This window comes from Onychomys torridus, chromosome 1, assembly GCF_903995425.1.
Source record: "Onychomys torridus chromosome 1, mOncTor1.1, whole genome shotgun sequence".
NCBI lineage: Eukaryota > Metazoa > Chordata > Mammalia > Rodentia > Cricetidae > Onychomys > Onychomys torridus.
Genome location: NC_050443.1, coordinates 61,203,572 through 61,229,074, shown reverse-complemented (window position 1 = coordinate 61,229,074; position 25,503 = coordinate 61,203,572). Strand labels below are relative to the sequence as shown.

Sequence of the window (25,503 nt, the reverse complement as noted above, 5' to 3'; positions counted from 1 at the left end):
AATCATAGAAATAGAAATAGAGTGATTAGTTCTGCCTGGGGATTTGGTTAGGAAGGAAATAAAGCTTGAGCGTGATTTTTAAAATAGGTGCTCACCAAGTAGACTGTGGAGGAAGACAGACTATTCCAGATAGAGGAAGCAGTATGCATAAACATGGGAGATATGCTTGCCACACAAGTGTACAAGAGATGGGAACTCAGAGAGGCAGTCGCTAGACAGGAGCCAGAGCCTAGAGGCCTAGTCTAGCACACTGTGGAACTAGACTTGCCTTCTAGACCACTTCTCTCCTGACAATAGATAGTGTATCCCTACACACTATACCACCCTGGTGACCCTCCAGCCTCACCCTCCTCTTCCTAAAATGATATTAGCATCTCTCAGGGTCTACACACATTAACAACTTTTTTCACAGATTATTCCCTTGACTTCTAAACCTTTTCAACATGAGCTACTGCTCTCCCACATTTTCTGAACTTCTTATAAAGTCCTTTCCATGAAAAAGGCAAAATCCTTAAAAGAATTTGTTTGTTTTTTGTTTTTCGAGACAGGGTTTCTCTGTAGCTTTGGAGCCTGTCCTGGACTATCTCTGTAAACCAGGCTGGCCTTGAACTCACAGAGATCCACCTGCCTCTGCCTCCTGAGTGCTGGGATTACAGGCATGTGCCGCCACCGCCGCCACCACCACCACTGCCACCACCACCACTGCCTGGCAAAAGAATTTTTTTTTTTTTTTGAGATTTAGTTGTTTTTCATTGTATGTGTATGGTGTATACACATAATACCTCTATGTGTCTATGCACCACGTAATACAGTGCCCACAGAGGCTGGAGGAGGGTTGGAGACCCTGGAGATAGATAGAGATGTGTGTTAGCCATCATGTGGGTGCTGGAATGGGCCCGGGTCCTCCAGAAAAAGTCAGTGCTTTTAACCACTGCCATTTCTCCAGCCCAGGAAGGCAAAAATCTTACCCCTTTTGCTTTGGTTTATTTAGAACTTATCCTCCTCAGGCTCCCTTTCCTTCCTGTCTCGAACTTTGCCAGCTTCTTGTGATCTGAAGATTTACTTTATGTTTTGTTTTGTTTCTGCTTTCTTGAGACAGGGCTTCTCTGTATAGCTTTGGCTGTCCTGGAACTCACTCGTAGACCAAGGAGGGCTCAAACTCACAGAAATCTGCATGCCTCTGCCTCCCTAGTGTGCCGAGTAAAAGCACGTGCGCCATCACCATCCTGCATGCTTAGTGTTTTTTATGTGTATGGGTGTTTTGTCTGCATGAATTTCACTCCTGTGTATCACGTCCATGCAGTGCCCATGGAGGTCAGAAGGGGCCATCAGGTTTCCTGGAACTGGAGTTACAAATGGTTGTAAGATGCCAGGTGGGTGCTGGAAATTAGACCCAGGTCCTCTGGAAGAGCAGCCAGTGCTCTTAACTGCTGAACCATTTCTCCACTCCTGTTGATTTGTTTCTTGAGACAGTGTCTCACTGTGTACCTCAGGCTGGCCTGGAATCCATGGATCACCCATCTCAGCCTTCCAAGTGCTGGGATTACAGCTGCGCACCAGCACACATTTTTATTAAATAACCACAATTACTAGATGTCAGGCTGTATGCCGCATGCTGAGGGTGCAGAAAAAAATGTGGGGTTGGGGATTTAGCTCAGTGGTAGAGTGCTTGCCTAGCAAGCGCAAGGCCCTGGGTTCGATCCTCAGCCAAAAAGAAAAAAAGAAAAAGAAAAAAAAAAGAAAAGAAAAGAAAACAGAATCTCCATAAGTCCACTGCTAGTGCTCTAGGTGGTGCTGAGAGCCGAGAGGAGCAGGGCTCCAGCTTGGCTGCAGGAGACAATACTGTGGGAGGCAGTCAGTGTCTGCTATTAGATATGGATGGTGACAGGATGCAGAGGGAACACGGACCACGGGCCCTGCCCCTAGTGTTATGTGAGTGCATATGGGTTTACATACATGTGGAAACCAAAAGTCAATGTCAGGTGTCATCGCGGGCCCAGCTGTCCCATGATGTGTGTGGAGGTGACAGAACCATTTGAGGAAGTCAGCGCTCTCCTTCTGCCATGCAGGGTCCATGTCAGGCTTGACAACAAGGGCTGAGTCATTTTGCCAGCTCTCATTTTATTACTTATTTGTTTGTTTGTTTGTTTATTTATTATTATTATTTATTTGGGACAGTCAGACTATGTAATCCTGGCTGGACTGGTGCTCACTATGGACAGCTGGTCTTGAATTCACAAAGGTCCACCTGCCTCTGCTTCTTGAGTGCCAGGATTAAAGGAGCGGACCACCAACCTTGGCCTCCTCACTTTATTTCTTGAGATCAGGTCTCTCCCTGAATGCAGAGCTGTCTGATTCAGCTAAAGACAGTGCACCTCAGAGATCCTTTTCTCTCCACCTCTGCAGAACTAAGATCATGGGACATACACACACCCCTGTAAACGCAGCATTTGGGAGGTAAGGACAAGAAGATCAGGAGTTTGTGGTCATCCCCAGCTACATACCAAGTGTGAGGCCAGCCTGGGTTACAGGAGACCCTGTCTTAAAAAGAAAAGAGAAGGGGGCTAGAGGGAGTGCTCAAGAGTAACAAACACTTACTGCTCTTAGAGAGGGCCAGCATTTGGTTCCCAGCACCCACATGGTGGCTTTCAACCAACCATCTGTAACTCCAGGTCCAAGGATCCAATGTTTTCTTCTGTTTTCTACCAGCACCAAGCACACACATGGTGGACATACATACATGTAGGCAACACATTCACACCACAAAACATTCCTAAAAAGAAAGAAAAAATACCCAGACCCCCAAGCGAAGCGACAGCCACTGTACGCTGAGCCCTGCACACACCAGGCTCCTGTCTACACCATCCTTTCTGGTGACTTGGCCAACACCCGGGCAGCAGGTACACTGACCTCGTCCTCTCACAGACCTTCACCTTCCCTTCCCTTCAGCAACCAATCAAATGCTTGCCACTCTAACCTTGTCACCAGGAATCCCTCCACCTCTAAGGTGCCAGCCCCTCGCCCTTCTCCCTGCCGGGCCTACACTTGTCTCCGTGGCAGCTCTGGACCTCCCTCCCCTGGTCCTTACACAGTCTCACTTCTTCCTTAGCCACCCTGCCCCAGCCCCACATACATGGGAACATAACGTGCAGTGGACAGTAACTTCACCAGTGTGCTGGACAGTGTTCTGTCAACTTGACACAAGCCAAAGTCTTCTGAGAGGAGGGAGCCCAGTTAAGAATGACCCTATGGGCCAGTGGTGGCGGCCACCCCTTTAATCCCAGCACTCGGAGGCAGAGGCAGGTGGGTCTCTGTGAGTTCGAGGCCAGCCTGGTCTACAGAGTGAGATCCAGGACAGTCTCCAAAGCTACAGAGAAACCCTGTCTCAAAAAACCAAAAAAAAAAAAAAAAAAAAAAAGAAAGAAAGAAAGAAAGAAAGGAAGGAAGGAAGAAAGAAAGAAAATGACCCTAGCCAGGTGATGGTAGCGTGTTCACACCTTTAATCCCAGAACTCAGGAGGCAGAGGCAGAGGCAGCGTGTGAGTTCGAGGCCAGCCTGGTCTACAGAGTGAGTTCTAGAACAGCCAGGGCTGCACAGAGAGACCTTGTCTCAAAAGAGAAAAGAAGCGTCTCCAGAAGATCAGGTTGTAGGTAAGTCTGTCGGGCATTTTTAAATTAGTGATAGATGGGGGAGGGCCCAGCCCACTGTGGGTGGTGTCATCCCTGAGCTGGTGGTCCTGGGTGTTGTAAGAAAGCAGGCTGAGCTGGGCAGCGGTGGCACAGGCCTGTAATCCCAGCACTCGGGAGGCAGAGCCAGGTAGATCTTCGTGAGTTCAAGGCCAGCCTGGTCTACAGATGGAGATCCAGGAAAGGTGCAAAGCTACACAGAGAAACTCTGTCTCGAAAAAACAAAACAACAACAACAACAAATGCAGGCTGAGCAGGCCAAGAGGAGCAGCCAGTAAGCAGCACCCCTCCAGGGCCTCTGCACCAGGTCCTGCCTCCAGGTTCCTGCCCTGTTTGGGTTCCTGTCCTGACTTCCTTCAGTGATAAACAGTGTTGTGGAAGTGTAAGGCAAATAAACCCGTTCCTCCTCAGCTTGCTTTTTGGTCATGGTGCTTCATCGCAGCAGTGGTAACCCTGACTAAGACATCCTGTGCTTGACTCAGGAATCTCGTGGTCCTTGCCCCTCGCCCTTCTACTAAGTTGATCTTGTAGACGCCTAACCTAGAATGCGGCTATGGGCTCCATCTTGCTCAAGGGGGGAGCGCTGTTTATGGTGTCCAACCTGAATTCAGTGTTTGGAACCTGGCCATCCATTCATACCCTCCCAAACTGACGGTTTCCTTTTCCTCCTCCAACTCTTCCAAACAAGACCCCATGAAGTTGGGTGTGGTGGCCCATGGCGGTAATCCCAGCACCTGGAGGACTGCCAGGAATCCAAGGCTGCCAGACCTGTCGGGGTGAGGTGAGACGGCGTACCAGGAGATGGATCAGAGACCAGACTTTCAGTGGAAACAAACAAGAAACCCGAGGAGCCCAAAGAAAACGCTGTGGGGATGCACCTCCTGCCACAGGTGCAATTCAGAAATCCAGCAAGAGGGCTAGAGAAATGATTCAGCAGTTAAGGGCACTGGTTGTTCTTCCTGAGGACCCAGGTTCAATTTCCAGCACTCACACAGTGGCTGACAACCATCTACAACTCTAGTTCCAGGGAATCTGATGCCCTCTTCTGGCCTGTATGGGTACCAGGCATGCACATACATACACAGACAAAACACCCATAAACATGAAATTAGAAATATAAGAAATCTCTGGGGCTGGAGAGATGGCTCAGTGGTTAAGAGCACTGGCTACTCATTCAGAGGACCAGAGTTCAATTCCCAGCACCCACATGGCAGCTCACAACTGTCTGTAACTCCAGTTCCAGGGGATCTGACACCCTCACACAGACATACATGCAGGTAAAACACCAATGCATATAAAATGAAAATAAATACATTTTGGGTTGGGGATATATCTTAGTGGTAGAGCACTTCGCAGGGCCCTGGGTTCAATCCTCAGCTCCTAAACAAACAAACAAACAAACAAACAAACAAATAAATAAAAATTTAAAAAAGAAGAAATCTGGCAAAAAGCAAGCTGTGGCTGAGATAATGGCAACTCTTTCCCATTCACATTTAATATGTGGACTCTTTGCCATAGCACCTTTTGGCATGTAGAGCTGGGGTTAAAAGGTGTGCACCACCACACCTGGCTTTCTTTTTAAATGTGTGTGGTGAATGTGTGTACACTTGGCCTTGTGGGACATGTAGAGACCAGAGGTCAATGTCTTTCCATGATTACTTTTTGAGGCAAGGTCTCTTAGCGAACGGGAAGCTCCCTGTTCTAGACTGGCTGGCCAGTGAGTCCTCGGGACCCTCTTGTTACCATCCCCTCATCCCCAGCATCGAGATCACAGGCATGTGCTTTATTCCCCCTTTGTTTTTTGTTTGTTTCTGAGACAGGGCCTCTCTACATAGCTATGGCTGTCCTAGAACTAACTGCCTCTGTAGACCAGACTGGCCTTGAACCCAGAGATCCACCTGCCTCTGCTTTCTGAGTGCTGGGATTAAGGCGTGCACTACCACTGCCATACCCCCCCCCCCCCCCCCCCCCCCCCCCCGCGCTGCCCCAGCCAGCCATCTTTCCGGTCTGGTGTCTCCTTGCTTGATGACACACATCCACTCCCTCCAACAGTTCCTTGCTCGAAATGGCTCAGAGAGCCTCCTGTCGCAAGCTCTTCCTCTCGACATGTCCACCTGGCTACTGTGCCATGAACCACCACAGTTTATGTGAGCCTTTCAGAGCGATGTAGAGTAAATCAGTAACTCCCCTCTAGCCTGGTGACTTCCTAGATCTTATTTTGTGGTTTTGGCACCCATGTAGACTCATACCAAGATGAGTTTTTCCACAAGCTATGGCACACGACTGTGTCACCAATCAGTTAGGAGCTCCTAGCTTCCCCTCCAAGCTCTGCAGACTGGAGGCCTGTCTCAACATTAGCACTTCAGCTTATTCTGTGAGCTTCCATACTCCTGTATTTCCCCCTCTTCATCCTCCTTATTTGAAAGTCAAGTCCTAGCTCTTAGTTCAACAGATCTCTGCTGGTCTTTGTACCCATGAGATCCTACTACTTCATACTGTAGGCTCTCCTTCCTGCAAGCTGATCTGGTGTGTGTGTGTGTGTGTGTGTGTGTGTGTGTGTGTGTGTGTGTGCAGCCACCCCAGGTGAGCCAGGCAAGCATTCCAGCGCTGAGCTACATCCCTGGCCTCTTTCTTATTTTTTGTTTTTTTGAGATAGGGTCTTAGCCGGGCGGTGGTGGCGCACGCCTTTAATTCCAGCACTCGGGGAGGCAGAGGCAGGTGGATCTTTGTGAGTTCGAGGCCAGCCTGGTCTCCAAAGCGAGTTCCAGGAAAAGGCACAAAGCTACACAGAGAAAGCCTGTCTTAAAAAAACGAGAGAGAGAGAGAGAGAGAGAGAGAGAGAGAGAGAGAGAGAGAGTCTCACTAAGCTGTAAAGGCTACATTTGAACTCATTCTTGGCCTGGCAGGCCTTGAAGTTTCAATCCTCCTGCCTTGGCCTCTAAGCATCCAGGATGACAGGCCTGTGCCACTGGGCCATGTCATAGTACTCTTGAATGCTTGTCTGATCTCCCTCCAAAAGCTCAGGCAGCTGAGCCTTTGTTCCAAGACAGTGGGGCCTCCAGGTCCTGCCCTTCTGGGATGAGCTAGCCAGTCTGGCATGTTCCTATCCTGGGACTGGAGATGTGGCCACAGCTGTGCAGGACTAAGTGGGCACCAGTTAAAGGATTATGGGCAATAAGAAGGCTCTCTGATTCTAGTTTGATTGGAAGAGGAATTTGGGTCCCCAAAGTAGAGCTACCTAGCTAGGTGTTCTCTCCATCGTACATTCTCTGAATACATGCCAGCCTGCTACACGTCCAGGCACTTTCCTGAGGAAAGGGTCACTGGGGTCACAGGGCACAGTTAGTTAGTTGGGCCCAGAAAAATCAACTCATCTCACTGGAGCCTAGCCAGCTTCCCATCGTTGGCCTCTCCTTCTAGGGCAAACCGGCTTTCTTCTCTTCCCCACTCCCATGCTGAGGCTTGAACCCTGGCCTTGAGAATGCCGGCAAGTGCTCTACACTGAACTCTACCCCAGCCTGTTTCTCATTTTGAGATAGCCTTCTCACTCTTCTCAGTTACCCAGCGTTGCCTAGAGCTTGGTGATCCCTCCCTCCATGCCCCAAGTGGCCTGTGGTACCGGGGTTCCTGTGGCCTACCCGCCCTTTCCTACACATCTGCATCTTCTCATTCTTCTAAATTTTTGAATGCCTCTCCATAACAGCTGTTCCCATTCCTGCCCACGCAAGGAATGCCACTAACAAATCAAGCCACCACCGGCCCCACCCACCTCCCATTACCCTCCCCACCAACGTTAGGGGTTGAACCCAGGACCTCGAGCACACTAGGCAAATGTTCTACCACTGAGCCACACCCCTGGCACTACCACAACTCCTGGCCCAGGCAGGGTTTGGACCTGCAGTCCTCTTCCCCAGTCCAGGCCAGTGTCCTCGGGCCTGGCCCCTCCACCACTTTCCTTCACTGCCATCACCGCCTCAGTTTCTTAGTCTTTTCTATATGGCTATAGCTGGCCTGGAACTCTCACTCTGGAGACTAGGCTGGCCTCGAACTTGCAAAGGTTTGCAAGTGCTGGGATTACAGGTGTGTGACACCATACCTGACTCTCTCTCTCTCTCTCTCTTTTTTTTTGAGTCAAAGGTCATTGTAGCCCAGGCTGGCCTCTTGAACTCTTGATTTTTCCTTCCCTTGCCTCCTTGCCTCCCTAGTGTTGTGATTAAGATATGTGCCACCTCCCTAACTTTGGCTCCATTTTAAAATCATATCCAAAAGCCTCTTCAGAGTCAACCTAGGAAGGAAATGCGAAATCCCCACAGGCGGAGCTTCTTAGGCAGTATCAAGCCTCTAATCCCAGCACTAAGGAGGCAGAGGCAGTGGATCTCTGTGAGTTCAAGGCCAGCCTAGTCTACAGAGCTACAGAGTGAGTTCCAGGACAGCCAGGGCTAGATAGAGAGACCTTGTCTCCAAAACCAAACCAACAAGCACATTAGCCATGCCCATTTTCAGAGAATAGAGGTAAAGGTGCCATGCTTTGACTTTAGCAGATCAGGACCATGGCCATCTACGTGACACCATGTCTACCCTTGAAGTTAGTGATACTACAGGTCTGTGGTCACTTATTCACTCAATATGATGGGGCTCCTCTCAGCTGGGATTGGCATAAATGGTCTTATCATATTTTGTAATCCATTTTCCACATGATCAATAACATATTCATTGATTTGCAGTATTCTTGCACTAAACACAATTTAAATTTGAAAATTAAAAAAACAAAAAACAAAAAAACACTGGGTGTGGTGGCTTACACCTGTCATTTTGGCATTTGGGAGCCTGAGGCAGACCGATCTTCATGAATTTGAGACCAGCATGCACTACATAGTGAATTTCAGGCTAGTCTGTGCTAGAGACTCTGAAACTGTCTCTATGCACACACACAGATTTTTTAAATTTTTATTTTTTTGAGACAGAGTCCAATGTATTCAGGTTGGCCTTGAACTCACTATGCAGCTGAGGCTGGCCTTGAACTCCCAATCCTCCTGTATCCATCTGCCAAGACTGCAGGTGTATGCCATCATTCCCAGTGTAATCAAAGCATATTTGAAGGCCACTACACTATACAATGAACTAGCTCAAGAACTCATATGGATGCAGGTCCCTAAAGTGCCCAGATGACAAGATTTGAAGATGCCTGAAAATTATCAATGGACAGAAAGTCCAGTTTGGAAAGAGTTAATAAAAGGCAAAAGTAATAGTAATTCAGTATGTAAAAGCAAAAACCTGATACAAATTGCAATACAAATAAATGTACTGGGAATGTAGCTCAGTGGTAGAATGAGAGAGAGAGAGAGAGAGAGAGAGAGAGAGAGAGAGAGAGAGAGAGAGTATACACAAAAGTAAAATGGTAACTATTTGCAGGAAAGGATCTTTTCCATTTTGTGTAGATCTTAGCCAAAAAGTAAATGAATAAGTAAAACACTTAAGTGATTGTCTTCTCTACTTGGGCATAAACCTATGTACAGTGAGAAGATAGGTCAAGCCAAGTTCAAGATACCCAAGGACATAAAACAATCTCATTATCTGGCAGATGAGAGAACCCAGGACCAAATGACTGTAAACAGGGACCAGGAACGAGCATTTCTGATTTCCAGTTACTGGCTTTCTCTATTCTCTTACAACACTGCTCTTGAGATTACCCAAGAAAAATTAGAAAGTCTTTGTGGTGGTGCATGCCTGTAATCTTATGATTCAGGAAGGCAAGGCAGCCAACCTGGCTACAAAGCAAGACTCTGTCTCCATAAAACAAAACAAAAAGGACTGGGAGGTAGCTCAGTGGTAGAGCACTTGTCTAGTATGCCCAACACCCTAGGACATAACTGCTATCTATGATCATAATTATACCATAAATTCAATTATGAATATGCCAAAGGACTGGGAGGTAATACAAAACTGATAACTGCACTGGCTAAGAGGATGGGATTATAAATGTGTGTCTGGGGGCTGGAGAGATGGCTCAGTGGTTAGGAGCACTGGTTGCTCTTCCAGAGGTCCTGAGTTCGGTTCTCAGCAACCACGTGGTGGCTCACAACCATCTGTAATGGGATCTGATGCCCACTTATGACATAAAGGTGTACATGCAGATAGAGCACTCACGTACACAAAATAAATAAAACTTTAAAAATAAATATGTGTTTTACATTTTCTCTATTAGTGGACAATCATTTTCCAATTAAAAAAAGCATTTTAAACAGGGACCTGGAAAAAATAATCATGTATTTGAGAGTCATGGCCCAAGGCATCCTGTGTGCTTTCCTAAACTGCTGTGCATATTGATGAGGCAGGTGGCTGTCTAGACCTCTTGGAGAAGACAAAGGACATAGTTGAGAATCTAGAAGGTCCACTCTTGTTTAGGTCAGCATGAGAGCTTCATGGCTATGTTACAAGTTAAGTTAGACCTATTCATTCATGCACACATTCACTCACTCCCCCCGCACACCTTCTAAAGTACCACTGGATGCAAAAAACTGTTGGAAGCTTTTTAAAAAATTATACTGACCCAGTGTCTAAGTTTTGAACAACCTCTATAACATTATGTAAGTGAAAAAAAAAAGCAAGCTTCAGAACATGGTGTAAAGAATGCTACTGTTTGTATTAAAAATAGATATATAAATATACATATTTATAAACTCATAAATGCATAGAATTGCTCTGGAAAGATACACAAGATAGAGATAACAATGAGGAATTCTGCTGAGGGCACTGGAGGCTCACCTCCATCAGGAAGTTTACTTTTTATTGTATATTCATTTGTATTGTTGAATGTTTTGTTTGATGTCAAATGTATATTTGTATCTATTTTTTCCAAACAAAAAAAATTAAAAAAAAAATTACCTGGTGCTGAATATACAATGTTGAACAGGACAGAAGTTCCTCAGTCTGGGGCAAGGCAAAATGTGGAATTTGGGGGGGGGGGGTGGGGGCCACAACACAACCATTAAATTTTTAAAACCCAGACTGTTTACATAAGAGGCAAATTCTTTACAACAATTAGTCCACGGTAATTCGGCGTTATCATTTTACAAAGACAAAGCAGTTAAAGTGTAAGTACTAGTCACTTGTCAAGCCTCAGTGTATTGGATGGTTTCTAGAGTAGAGAATCTTCTCTGACTCGAGGAGGAGAGCACCCACTTCAGCAAGTGTCCTCAGAAAACAAACAATAGTGCGTTGAAAATCGTCATGAGCAACCGGGAGACACCGACTCCAGGGAACGTGTGTTCCCCAGAGAGTTAGGTAACCTCTTCTACACCACAGTGCTGCAGAAATGATGGGTCTTCAGATAGCAAAGGAAACCCCAGTGAGATGTAGATGCAGAGACACCACATGTGAAATGCAGGTCCCTCCTTGGGGTGACAAGGCACTGGTGGACTCCATGGAGGAACTGACACTATGGGGCACCCTGCCTTTTTAGAACCGACAGGCTGGCAGCAGCCAGAGCAGCCCTGTCACTAAGAGAGCACAGTGGTTGACAGGCCTGCCTCAGCACCATCGTCACAAGTGGCCCAACATATCTGTCATTCAACCTCTCTGAGGCTGCTTTCTTCTCTGTAAAACAGAAGGATAACCGAGGTCCTTGTGAGGATTGAATGAACATCTCTGTTAAGAGTTAACAAGATGCTGGTCATGAGAGGGGCTGGAAATGCTATCTTCATCTTCACTGAATAATGAATAGGCATGCAGGCTAATTCTGAACTGATACCCCGCATCCAAATGTAAGCGGAGGATATATGCTGGTCTCCAGGTCCAGAGTGCAGAATCCCCATGCTACTCTGGAAACCAGAAAGTGCCTGCATACTCACAGCCTCATGAAAGCTTGGAAGGAGCTGGATGGGGATTCCTAGTTCTACCCTGATGGGGTGGAGCCTGTGAAGGAGGGAGGGAGGGCTGTTAGGAGCTGGTCACGGGCAGGAAGAACTCAGGCCGTGGCTCAGGCTTCCCAAAGCAATTTCTGTTCTCCCCCTCCAAGGGGCTGGGGTTGGCATGTGGACAGGCGATCCACCCTTAATTTCTCCAGCTGGGTTTCAGCTCCCGTGGTTTCTAAGAGGAAGAAATGCAGCCATACAGCTCAAAGCTCTCTATTCACTTCCTTAAGAACCTGTTCTCATGAATGATCTGGGGTACGGACACTCCCTGAAATGGGGATTAGCATAAGGTAAAAGATTGATAGGATCTGAAGAGAAACCAGATTTATGTAATGGAATTGGGAAAGGGACAGTGGCTGGCTTCCCCTCACTGCCGGCTAGAGAAGCAGGGAGGCAGAGGCCCCAGGAAGAATGCTCTTTCAAATGGTATAGACAGGGAGCCTCTGGATCTGAGGTAAGCACTAACTCTCCCCACCATTAGCCATTCACTACAAATTTGACATTAGATATAGCAAGGAAAAAATGTCTTCAATTGTGAAAAGGCCATGCATATTTATCCAACTTGATTCTTAATAGATATTCAGATCTCCTTTGAAAGATCCAGTCTAAGAACTCAGCCAGCAGCCCTTCTCCAGGTTGCTCAGGAAGGATCCTGCTGGGTCTAGCCACAGGCCTTTTGAGTCAGAGAACACTCCCCACAACCTGTCCCTTGCACTTGGGCAGGCCCCACCTCTCACCTAATCCTAACTCTACCATTTGTCTGCGTTTGCTGTGGGAATGGCAATTGTCTCCAAATGCTGTATGGAAGTCACAGAATTCCTCCTTTCCACCCCTCACCAAGAATCTTTTGGATTGAAAGCCCTTTAATGAAAAGATGCCCAGAGAATATCAATAGGCCTTACGGCCAATGCCATTAGGCCAGAGTCCTTGGAGGTGGCTCTTAATCAGTACTGACACCCTCCCTCTGCTCCTTTAGAAGTCTCCAGAGAACCAAGATATACAGGATTCCTGGTTTCCCAAGTACAAGCTCCAGAGCCTAGAGCTCCATAGGCAGCAGAAACACTGTTTTCCTTCAGATGGGGCAGTCAAGGAACTCTGGGAAGAGCCTCAGGTGGAGCAGGGAAGTGCTAGCTCCCATGAAGATGAATACCAAGAGCCTACCTGCATGGTAAGAAGATTTCTTTTTTTATTGAAATATAGTCTGAGCAACAAGAATGTAGCCAAGAGGAGGAGGGGCTGGCCTGCCTGAGGCAGCAGCCTCTCTAATGGCACAGGATTAAGAATACAAATATCCCAATGTCTGGGTACCCCACACCCCACCTGTCAGGGATTGCAGGACAGCAGCAGGAGGACCCACTCACAACCCCCAAAGAGGGCTCTCGGCACCTGCCTGCCTTGGCCATACTTCACTCTTCCCTCAGTTCCAAACAGGAGGGTACTGCCATTGCTCCCACCCAGAGACATGATCAGCCAGTGGGACAGGTGAGGTCCTCAGGATGTTTCTGGGGAAAAGAATCAGAGAAGACAGGAAGGAAAGGGTGATCAAGGAACCTCACTAGGCCAGGCTGGGCAGAGTTCCGGAGGAACGGCCAGCCCGCTTCATTCTCCTCCTTCTTGGGTTCTGAAGGCAGGAAGGAGAGCTGGTGCCTGCAGGAAAACAGAGCTCTGAGGAGTCCTCACTGATCACAGCAGCTAGGGAGCCCAGAGCTGCACTGAGGGGCTGCAGGCTGAGTGGACAGCATTGGGGTTGTACTAGCCTGGGGCTGGAAAGACATGGATGAGAACTGGGGTACCAAGCAGCAGCATAAAGCCATAAATAACAGGAGCAAACTCAGAGCTGTGAGGGATTCTGGATGACCCCACATTTTCTGGGGCTGGGAACACCCAGAATCTCAGCTCAGGACAGACACTGCTCCAGAGCACAGTGGCCACACACACACTGGGGCAGAGCTTTCAGTTCACAGTCTGCACAGCGGTGGAGGGTGCCACGGCCTGACTGACGGCTACAAAGCCTCTGGTCACACCTGAGGAGATAGTGCATGGCTGTTCTGGTCCTGAGAGGCCTGTGGTTGATTTTGGGGGCCTTGGGTACTGTCTTCCTCCAGGGACAGGCCTAGCGACCTCCTTGGCTTTAGGTCAGCCACCAAAGGCTCACTGGCACATTCTTCCAGTCCATTCTCTCTCGTTTCCATGGCCACCTCCTCTCCAGAGCATGTCTCTGGGTCCACAGCTTCCACCTTCACTTCCACAGTCTCTTCCTCCTCCTCCTCCTCCTCCTCCTCTTCCTCCTCTTCCTCCTCCTGGTCTCTCACTTTGTGGACTATGAAGAGATGGCGGTTGAGGGAACTGGCAGACGTGTAGCACAACCCACAGAGGAGACACTGGGCTGTGGAGCTGTCCACCTGGTGCTGAGGTATGTGGCTCTGGAACTCTGGCTCTGAGTCTGTGGCAAAGCTGCATTTCGCACACTGAAATAGGGCCTTGTGCCTTTTGGTAGAGGAAACAGTCATGCCATTGCTAGGGTCTGGAGTGTCTGCCATTCTGCTGACTGGTCTTTTCAGATGGTTCACCTGAAAGAAAAGACAGTGTGAGCAGAGATGAGGCCGAGCCCTCAGACGTACTTCCTGCTCATCAAGAGAGCACACGTGTACCATGGAACTCCTTCAGAGGCCAGAAGACAACTAGGGGAGCAGTTTTTCATATTCACAGCATACAGAAGGACATCCCACATCAGTGGGTTCTAGGGATAGCTCAAGATTTTTGGTTTTTTAATTTTCATTAGATTTATTCATTTTCTTTCACATGTGAGTGTTTCGCCTGCATGTATGTACATGCACCATGTGCCTGAGAAGGTCAAAAAAAGGGATTCAGGCTCTCCAGAACTGCAATGTTGGGTAATTGTGAACCACCACATGGATGCTTGGAATTGAACTTGGGTCCACTGCCAGAATAACAAAAAGTATTCTCAACTGCTGCACCATCTCTCGAACCCAAGCTCTTTATTTTAGTGTGAGGTACAGATGTGGCCTAATAGGAAGGTACAGAGTCCTGCTACCCCACTCCTCAGGCCTGTTCTTCAAAGAACGTATTACTATCTATGCTTAGTATTTGTCCAGTTTGACACAAGCCAGGGTCATCTGGGAAGAGGGAACGCCAGTTAAAATGCCTCCTTCGATTGGCCTGCTACAAGGGCATTTTCTTGATTAATGACCAACGCGGACAGTCCCAGCCCCCAGTGGTGGTGTCACCTCTGTGCAGGTGGTTCTGGGGTGTTTGAGAAAGCAGGCTTAGCAAGCCCTAGAGAACAGGCCAGTGAGCAGTGTTCCTCCAGGATCTCTGCTCCTGTTCCTGCCTCCAGGATAGACAATAAACTGCAGACTGCAATAAAGTCCTTCCTCTCCAAATTGAGAGCAAACTAAGAATCCTGGGCTTTACAGCACCTCTAAGACACAGCTCAGGAATGTTTAAAAAGACAGCTGTAAAATGACTGCATGCTATGCTCACTTCTCACTCTGCACTTTTGTACCTAATAACATCTCCCAGAGCTTGTCTTCTGGAGCAAACCCACAAGCTTCATCTTCCTAGTGGCAGCACACTAACCCCTTGTGAGCTGACAGTTTCCTCCAGCAGATACCCAAAAGAGTTCCACCCCTGTCACTGAGGCGGACATCACTGAGCACACTGCTTTACGCCTAAGGCCCAACTCTCTACCCAAAGGTCCCAGAAGCGGGGCTGCTGTGTCAAAGGGCATGTGCATGTTCTCATGTGGTGGTGCTGACTGAGAAGAAAGAGATGGACACTCGACCTTCTCTGTGTGCTAGCATCCCTGAAGAGACAGTTTCAAGACAGCCCGTGAGCTCCAGGTGACTCTCCAACTTACCGAGTCCTCTTCAGAGCCCTGACTCTGTGCCATGATGTGGGGAGACCTGCAGTGAAGGCCCATCAGGCTCTCTAGAAGCTCTCCAGAAATGGGAAAGGAGCACGCAACAGGGTGAGGGAAGACAGCAAGGGGCTGGCGGAGGGTTCTGGACCTGAGTCTTCCCACAGCTAGAGCGACAGGGAAGTAAGGACCCTTCCCTGACATGGAAGTCCCGCCTGCCCGTCTCAGGAAGCAGAAGTAAGGATAGAGTGACCAACGTCTCATGGGCAGGCTTTCCCATGGATCTTTGCTGCTGTCTCCTACTTACGTCCAGTGCCCGAATGGGTCATGGGGAAATAGTGACTCCATTTAGGTGTCGCTCTGCTTGCTGCAGGAGCACAACTACTACTGGGCCCCTGAGCAGCCAGTTCAAGGCATCGATCCCACACTTACCTGAGGGGAATGTCCACCTGGATGTCTGGCTTTGGACGTCTGGCTCAAATCAGGGTTTCTGATGCCGTGCATAAGGCTGATGTGGCTCTCCAGGAGGGAGGGCTGAGGAAAGCTGGGGCTATCCTCAGCACAGTACCTGCAGGAACACAGTTGAGGAGGGAGGTGAAACCCCAGGTTCCCCTGTGTTCCTCACAAATATGTGAAGGAAAGCTATGAGAGCAGGTAGACCTGTTAATCAAAGCGGCGAGGCGGCTATGGGAGCAGACAACAGCCGGCACTCAGAGGCTGATCTACTTGACACTAAGCACTTATCCCAATGCCATCCAGAGGGCATAGTGCTAGGCCTGCTTCCAGTAAGAAAGGCCAGAACACATCTGTCACATCATTATCTCTACTTTCAAATATTAGGCCCCACTGAGAAAATTCAGGACTAAAGAGTGAGAAAGGAAAGGGTCAAGAGCTGCCAGGCCCTGGAAGCTGGTTCCTGACTATTATGGGATGTTTTGATCATAGGGACATTGTGAGACTGATAATAAAAGTTAACCTTGAATCAGGGGGCGGAGCCAACGTCTACTTGACTGGTATTAGCCATAGAGATTTTGGAGGACCCAGGATATGATAGAGAGGCACAGGAAGGGATAAGGAGGGGCTTAAAAAGATTTCCAGGCCTTTCTGATCTGGGAATTGTGGAGACAGGGGGTCCACTGGTTGTTCCTCTGCCACTTCTTTTTTACCCCAATATCTGATTCCTGAGTTTTTATTAATAATAGAACAATTTAGATAACCACTCCACCTGACTTGCTGGATTCCTAACTTAGCTGGTGTTTTCCTGCTAGCACCCCCATCTCACAGCACAGAAGAGCCCCAGTGGTGCCCCAGGCAGAGCCTTTTGAATTTCAGGACTTCCTTTCCCCTTCCAGACTCACCCACAAGTGTAGACCTTCTTGACTGTGTCATGGTTGTTGCGTATGTGTTTGCGCAGGCTGCTGGGGGTATGGAAGGACTGTTCACACTGCCGGCATGGGTACCGCTTCAGTGTCTGCGGGAAGAGGAAACAAGTCCCAAAGCATCAGAACCCAAAGTTCTGGGTCCTCTTTTTAAGTTGTAGTGAGACGGCCAGAAAGGAGGATAGTCCCTAGACCTTAAGATCTATAGTACACAACCTGCCCAAAGTACCAGGAACCTGCAGAGGTCAGCCATATAAGAGGATCCTTATATGCCTCACAGGACAGACTCCCGAGAATTCCAATGCTACCCTCAGACATGTGGCTGTACTCACCCGACCGTGGCTCTTCTTCATGTGGGACACATAGCTCTCTCGATCAGGAACCCATTCCTGGCACTCCTGGCAGGTCCAGCCAGTGCTCCTCATCCGGGGCCTGGCTTCAGCCCTGCGGTGGGCTTCTGGCCGGCCCCAACGACCAGCAGTCAGGGAGCTGCCTCTAGCAGCTCCACCTGTGGCTGGGGGCTCAGTGGGAGCACGAGAAGCAGGGCGGCTAGAGGATGTGTCCGCTGACGCCTGGAGGCTGGACAGCTCATCCACGTTCCGGGGAACCCCGTGGGTACTCTGGGGATGGAAAGATGCACAGAGTCACACCCTTGGCCCGAGGCACATCACTTCTTCTGAAGCTTCTCTCCCAGGGCACCTCACCTTGACGTGCTGCATTAATTCTGGCTTCTGCAGAAATAGGAGCGGGCACTCAGGGCACTTGAAGACACCCGCCTGTGTCTTGCTGACATTCTGGTAAAAATGCTGTTGAATGTGCCTCTTCTTATTGAAGACCATCTCACAGGAGCACTTATAAATTAGCCTGACAAAAGAAGCCCCGGAGGTGTGAGGTGGCCAGGGCTCTTCTGGCAGGACCACACAGCCCTCCCCTGTCTCTGCTCTCTCTGAACCAGGGTGAAGTTTGGGGACACACTAGCCTGAGCCAGTGTGCATACTTTCCTGCCTTAGGATGTCCTCAGGAGACTCCACATAGTCTCTCCATAGAGCCTTAGTCCCCCAGCCCAGCCTTATGCCACCTGTACAGCATCCAGACCACCCTCTCTGCCCCACAGGGCCTGCTGGTCCTGCAGCTGCACTCACTGGGAGGGTCTGTGGGGCTGGGTGGGGTGCTGGGCGGTACTGTGGTCCATTGTACTACTGGCAGTCTTGAAGGCCATGGGGCAGAATGCACACTTGTGGAAAACCTGGCAGTGTCGCTCCTGGATGTGGCTTTTCAGCAAGGCCAAAGTCAGGTGGATGACACCACAGTGGATGCACCTGGACAGCAAAGGTGGAGGAGGGTTAGACCCAGGGTAATGCGGGAAGAGGATGGAAGGCAGGAAGACGGCCACCTCAGGGCCCTTCCCCTCATTCCAGCCCACAGGCTGCAGCCTCTGCACATACATCCTAATGCTGTACTTGCTGCTTTCTGCACAAATACACGAACTCCTAGTCCCCAAGGTCATGTCTGGCAGAGAAGAAAGGACAATCCTAAGTCCTCTCCAAATTGGCCATCCTGGAAACTAAAAATCTGGAGCTTCCTGAGAGAAGCTGACAGGAGTGGAGAAGAAGGACAGTTCAGTACTGACTCAAGTTCAGTTCCGGGCCAGCAAGATAAGGTTAGGCATGCGCAGGTTCCTACTGCCAGACTTGAGGGCCTAAGTTCAATACTCAGAACCCAAGTGGCAGGAAACTACCAACTCCCGTAAGTTATCCACAAGCCTACACACACACAGAGTAAAATCAACTTCCAGCATACACAAGTACTTCCAACTCATAACCACATTTGAAAGACAATTTTATAATTATATGCTGTGAAACATGTGAAGTTTTTTTTTTTTTTGGTTTTTCGAGACAGGGTTTCTCTGTGTAGCTTTGCGCCTTCCCTGGATCTTGCTTGGTAGCCCAGGCTGGCCTCGAATTCACAAAGAAGATCCGCCTGCCTCTGCCCCCCCCCCCCAGTTCTGGGATTAAAGGCGTGTGCCACCACCGCCCGGCAACCGTGAAGTTTTAAAATAAGTGTTAATATTTAACTTTGTCCATTATCAGCAATAAAACAATAAATGGTGTAATTGTGCTTTCTATGACATCATTGGCCAAACTCAAATCATTTAAAAAAGGATAAATTAAGTTTGAAATTCTAAACTATTTGTGGGAAAGGGCAGAAAGAACACGAGAGATCTGAAGCTGGCCAGCAGTTAGAAGCACAGGCTGCTCTTCCGAGGACAGGGTTTGATTCCTAGCACCACGTGGTGGCTCACAGTCATCTGTAACTCCAGTTCCAGGGGACCTAACACCCTCTCCTGGTCTCTATGCATACCAGGCATGCATATGGTTCATAGACATACATGCAGACAAACACTCATAATAAATAAAGTTAATTTAAAAACAGTAAAACTAAATGTAAAAAGAGAATGTAAGAGTCAAAAGATAGGAAAAGGGGCTGTGAAATGCCATCTTCTGAACAAGGCACAGCCACTGCCATCAGGAACTCATAGCACTAGGCATTGGTAGCTGGGTCTGCATAAGAATGAGTTTCTCAGGCCAGCAATGGTGGTGATGCACACCTTTTATCCCAGCACTCGGGAGGCAGAGGCAAGAGGATCTCTGAGTTTGAGGCCAGCCTGGTCTACAAAGCGAGTTTCTAAGACAGCTATTGAGAAATTCAGGAAGGGAGTTTGGTGATTCCACCACAATCAATGGATAGCTCCAATTCAATGCTCAAAAAGATGACCTTGGTGAAACTAAATAGGTCGTAGAATGAAACTAAGTCATGTGACTCTGGAAAAGATGATGTTAGATGACTCTGGCAGGGATGGATGTTAGAGGCTGATAGAAAAAAGGGGGAATTAATAAAAATACATTATATACACATATGAAAATGTCAAAAGAATAAAATTAATCAAAACTTTAACTTCCTAAAACATAGAAAAACAGAAAGAATACAAAATACAAACTAATATTGTAAAACTCTGTAGTAGCATTCAGTAATATGGAAATTATCCTTTTAGAAATTAGTGAATAGCATTAGCACCAGGAGAATGGGAAGAAATATCTGCAACTTATACATCTAACAAGGGATTGAGCAACAAACGTTGGCAAAGACAAAAAGATAAAAACTTCATACCTGGGTGGTAGGAATTTAAAATGATACAGCAGCTGTGGAATACAGTCTGCCAGTACCTCAAAAAGCTAACCACAGAATCTGGACTTGGTATTTCTAGTTACTCCTATGCGTTCACTCAAAAGAAAGGAAGCAAGAGGTGTGAGGCTCACTCCTCCTGCAATCCTGGCACACAGGAAGCCAAGGCAGGCAGATCGCCATGAATCTGAAGCCAGCTTGGGTGACATAGTGAGCTACAGTCCAATTTGAGCTACATAGGGGAATCCTGTTTCAAAATTAACAGAAACTGTTTGGCATAGTGGCGCACGCCTTTAATCCCAATACTTGGGAGGCAGAGGCAGACAGATCTCTGTGAGTTCTAGGCTAGCCTGGTCTACAGAGGGAGATCCAGGATGGCCAGAACTACATAGAGAGACCCTGTCTCGACAACAAACACCACAACAAATAAATTAATAACTAATAAAGGGGGTTGGAGAAATGGCTCCGTGGTCAAGAACACTTGCTGCTCTTCCAGAGATCTCAAATTCAATCAGTTCCTAGCACTCAAATCAGTACCCAAGGCAGCTCCCAAACACCACAACTCTAGCCCCAAGGCATTTGATGTTCTCTTCTGGAATCTGCACATATCTGGCATACATAGACACATATACATAAACATAAGTAAAAATAAATCTTTTTGTTAAAAGATTATAGTTGAGGAACTTAAGTACCTCCCCCATACACACACACACACACACACACACACACACACACACACACACACACAGTTTTCCCCCCAAGACAGGGTTTCTCTGTGTACCCTGGCTGTCCTGTAACTCACTGTGTAGACCAGGCTGGCCTTGAACTCAGAGACCCACCAGCCTCTGCCTCCCGAATGCTGGGATTAAAGGTGTGTGCCATCACCACCCGGCCTTAAATAACCCTTTATTGGCATGTGTCTTCTGAATTCAACCCTAGTCCCTTGAACATTTTAATGTCACTCTTCTCAGAACAATGTTTTATATAGCATTTGTTATAAGAAGGCTTAATAACTTAATTGCTTTTAACACATTCTATCTTTTTATTATTATTTTTAAAGATTTGTCTGTTTATTATGTATGCCTGCACACCAGAAGAGGGCACCAGATCTCATTATAGATAGCTGTGAGCCACCATGTGGTTGCTGGGAATTGAACTCAGGACTTCCGGAAGAGCAGCCAGTGCTCTAAACTGCCGAGCCATCTCTCCAGCCCTATATTTTATTCTCAAAGAAGTAAAATAAATATTTAATTAAAATGAAAAGTTTACCAGGTATGACCGTGCATGCCTGCATCTTAGTGCTAAGAACCCAGAGGCAGGAAGAATGTGCAGTTTGAAGCAGTAACCAATCTGAGCAACTGGGAATTTCTAGAACTAAAGAGTCAAAAGACAGAGACGGAGAAGCATCTCTGTGGCAGAGCACTTGCCTAGCACTTGAAGCCCTGGGTCCAATCCCTAGGATTTAGGAGAGAAAGATTAGAATATAAGTCTCTTAGTGCTGGGTATGGTTGCACATGCCTTTAGTCCCAGCACTTAGGAGTCAAGAGGCAGATGAAGGCAGATCTCTGTGAATTCAAGGTCAGCTTGGTCTATATAGTTCCAGCCAGGGCCATATAATGAGACCCTGTCTCAAAACCACAACAACAAAACAAGAGGAAAGAAAAAGACACACCCCCTAAATATTTTGGTGTTGAATGAACTGCTATTAGATTGGATTTGCTCTTGGAATTAGCTGTATAAACTTAAGTCAGTTTAAAAGGTTTTAGGAGCTTTTTATTTTGTTTTGCTTTAGAAAAAGGATTTTTTTTCTTTTTGGTTTTTCGAGATAGGGTTTCTCTGTGTAGCAGAGTCCTGGCTGTCCTCGAACTTGCTTTGTAGACCAGGCTGGATTTTATAAGCCAGGTGTTGGTAGAGCATGCATTTAATCTCAGCTTTTGGGAGGCAGAGGCAGGTGGATCTCTGTGAGTTCGAGGCCAGCCTGGGCTACAGAGTGAGTTCCAGAATGAAAAACCCAAATGGATGGATAGCTAGCTAGCTAGGTAGGTAGGTAGGTAAAGGGATTTTATTTTTAATTCTGGGTGTGTGTCTGTGTATGGGTTTATGCATGTGAGTTCAATGTCTATAGAGGCCAAAAGAGGGAGTGAGATCTCCTGGAGCTCAAGTTATAGGCGGTTGTGAGCTGTTCAGTATGGATGCTGGGAACTGAGCCCAGATCCTCTGCAAGAGCAGCATGTGCTCTTAACTGCTCAGTCATCTCTCACAGAGGGCCAAGATTCAGTCCCCAGTACCCACATAGTAGGAGCAAACTGATACCTGCAAGTTGTTCACTGATCTCTACAAGCACACTGGCATGTACTCTCACAAACAAATAAAGAATGAATATTATTTTTTATCCAAAATTCTAATGAGCCAGACCACACACTTGATGCAAACCTTTCTGCAGCTCTTCACTATCCTGGCTAAAGTCTACAAGTTTGACAATGAATATAAGATGCTGCCTAGACTGGCCCTGCCACCTCCCCAGCTCATTTCTTACCATTCCCTCAGGTCATATTCACAAACCTTTCCACACAACCACTCATTACCCAGGTAATCCCTTTTGTGTTTGCTAGTCTCCCTCTCTACCTTGCCATAAATCCTCTCCCTCACCCTTCTGCTTGAAAACCTCCTAATGTTCCTGTGGAGCTTGAATGAGAATGGCTCATGTATGAATGGTGGTCTCCAGTTAGTGGAACTGTTTGGGAAGGATTAGGAGGTGTGGCCCTGTTGGAGTGGATGTGGCCTTGTTAGATATGTGTCACTAGGGGTGAGCTTTGAGGTTTTAAAAGCCCATGCCAGGTCCAGTCTCTCCCTTTTTGCTGGCAATTTCCATATCAGATGTGAGCTCTCACTACTGCCTGCCACCACACTCCTGCCATGACGGCTCACACCCGAAACTGTAAGCCAGCCTCCATCAAATGTGTCCTCTATAGGATACCTTGTCCTAGTGTTTCTTTATCACAGCAGTACAGCAGTACCCTGGACACTCCCCTTTCAGAGACTCTGATTGTTCCACTCTGAGTTATAATTGTGTGTGTGTGTGTGTGTGTGTGTGTGTGTGTGTGTGTGTGTTTGTATGAGAGGGGGGGGATTTTGAAACGGTCTCATAATATAGCTCAGGCTAACCTTGAATCCGCCTTTTAAAGTCTTCTTTTTATTTTCCCTTGTGGAGCTGAGGATCGAACCTAGGGCCTCGCGCTTGCTAGGCAAGCACTCTACCACTGAGCTAAATCCCCAACCCCTTAAGGTCTTTTTTTTTTTTTTTCTTATGTGTATGGATGTGCATCTATGTGTATGCCTCATGTATGCATGCCCACAGAAGCCAAAAGATGGCACTGAATCCCTGTAGCTGAAGTTATAGGCAGTTGTGTTGTGAATACAGGGAACAGAATTCAGCAGGAAGTGCTCTTAACCACTGAGCCATCTCTGAGATCTGAGATTATAAGCATGTGTCTCCAATGCTCCAGTAAATATATATACTTTTAAAACCAAACTAACAATCTATGACAGTGTATGACAGTGCTAATTGTAGCACCAGCATTAGGGAGGCTAAATCAAGGAGGCTGTGAATTTGAAGCTAGCCTGAGTAACATACAGAGGTCTAGGCCAACATGGACTACATACAGAGACTTTGTCTATAAAAAAGGGGAAAATGCCACATGCGGTTGCACATGTACATAGCATACATGTACGTGTGTGTGTGTGTGTGTGTGTGTGTGTGTGTGTGTGTGTATGTGAGTATATGTATGTGCACACCCACTCAGGAAGCAAAGGAAAGAGGGATACAATTTGAGATCAGCCAGACCTACAGAATAAGACAGGCAAAAGGAAATAAAGAAAAAAACAAAAGCAAGGAGGGAGTTGGACAAACTGACAAAGAACTAAATATACTCTTCCCCTTCAAGGCTATTTTTTTCTAATATTTAATTTGATTTTTGTGTTTTGAGGGGTTTTCTGTTTTTTGTTTCTTTTACTTATTTTTCATACATGTAGGTGGTATGCGTATACATACTCTCCTGTGGGCGGACACATATGCACAGTCAGTTCTGTGTAGCGGCCTGAGGCTGATATGGAGTCTTCCTCTACCATTCTTCATTTTATTTACTGAGGCAGGGTCTTTCCCTGAATCCAGAGTATGCCAATCCCGCTACTCTAGCTAGGGTGCTTGCCCTGGGGACCCACTGCCTCTTGCTTCCTGAGTGCTGTGGTTCCTGCCTGGCTTTTGTGTGGGTTCTGGGGATCCAAACTCTAATCCTCAAGCTTGATCTACTGAGCCATCTCCCCAGCCACGCTTTTGTATTTTAAGAAATGGTCTCCCGTGATATGGGTTAGCCTTAAATTTGCTAAGTATCCAAGGGTGACCATGAGCACTTGATCCCCCTGCCTCTACCTCCCAAATTCTAGAATTACAAGAATGTGCCACCCCACCTTGTAGCATGAATCTTTAAAGGACTTATTAATAAAACAAACCTGAGGGCAGTTATTGGGGTGAACGCTGGAAGGTCAGTGAAGTAGAACAAGCCACAGCTACCTCACCTCGACAATTCCTCAGCTGACCCTGTTTCCTCAGACTGGAAGTCTCTGAGTCCTCATCCAGAATGAATCTCAGCTGAACTGTGCTGCTCAAAGCCTAAAAGCTTAACCAGACAAAAGCTTCTAGTTTCTGTTCTTCACGCCTTATATATCTTTCTGCTTTCTGCCATCACTCCCTGGAATTAAAGGCTCACTTACTGGGATTAAAGGTGTGTGTCACCATGCCTGGCTGTTTCCAATGTGGCCTTGAACTCACAGAGATCCAGACGGATTTTTGCCTCTGGTATGCTAGGATTAAAGGCATGTGCTACCACTGCCTAACCTCTATGTTTAATATTGTGGCTGTTCTGTTTTCTGACCCCAGGTAAGTTTATTAGGGTGCACAATATTTTGGGGAGCACAATACCACCACACCACCCGGTTTAATATTTAACTTTTAAAAACTCATTTTCTCTCATCCTTCCTTTCCTCTATAAAACAAAATGTCTATCCACCCACCAGCCAACATTGCTTTTGCTTGTTTTCAGAAGCAGGGTCTCAGATAGCCCAGGCTAGCCTTGAACTCCTGATTTTCCATCACCACCTCATAAGTACTGGGATAACAGGCATGTGCTATCATGCCCAGTCTTTTTATATCGTGTTAGGGATCAAATCCAGGCCTTCCTATTTGGCATTGTGATGTGTGTGCATGTGTGTGTGTGCTGTGTGTGCCGGTATGAAGGTGTTCATGGAGCACAGTGTGGGCATGTCAAAGCATAACTGGGGAGGTTGAGAGCACTCAGGTGTCAGTCCCTGTCTTCTACCTTGAGACAGGGTCTCTGTTGTTCACTCTTGTGTGTACCACCCTATCTCGTTGCAGGTTTCCAGACTTTCTCCCATCTCTACCCATT

General features: G+C 47.4%; 1 protein-coding gene across 1 annotated transcript in view; it reads right to left on the bottom strand.

Moving 5' to 3' along the window:
* Window positions 1-10,303: 10,303 nt before the first annotated feature.
* Znf592 (zinc finger protein 592) overlaps window positions 10,304-25,503 on the bottom strand; it is a 36,696-nt gene continuing 21,496 nt past the window's right edge. The window contains exons 4-9 of the mRNA XM_036186229.1: window positions 18,001-18,177; window positions 17,563-17,722; window positions 17,191-17,478; window positions 16,838-16,950; window positions 15,912-16,047; window positions 10,304-14,169 (exon numbers count right to left, since the gene is read on the bottom strand). Coding sequence (XP_036042122.1) covers window positions 13,618-14,169; window positions 15,912-16,047; window positions 16,838-16,950; window positions 17,191-17,478; window positions 17,563-17,722; window positions 18,001-18,177 — 1,426 coding nt within the window. The 3' untranslated portion in view covers window positions 10,304-13,617. The remainder of the gene's footprint in view (window positions 14,170-15,911; window positions 16,048-16,837; window positions 16,951-17,190; window positions 17,479-17,562; window positions 17,723-18,000; window positions 18,178-25,503) is intronic.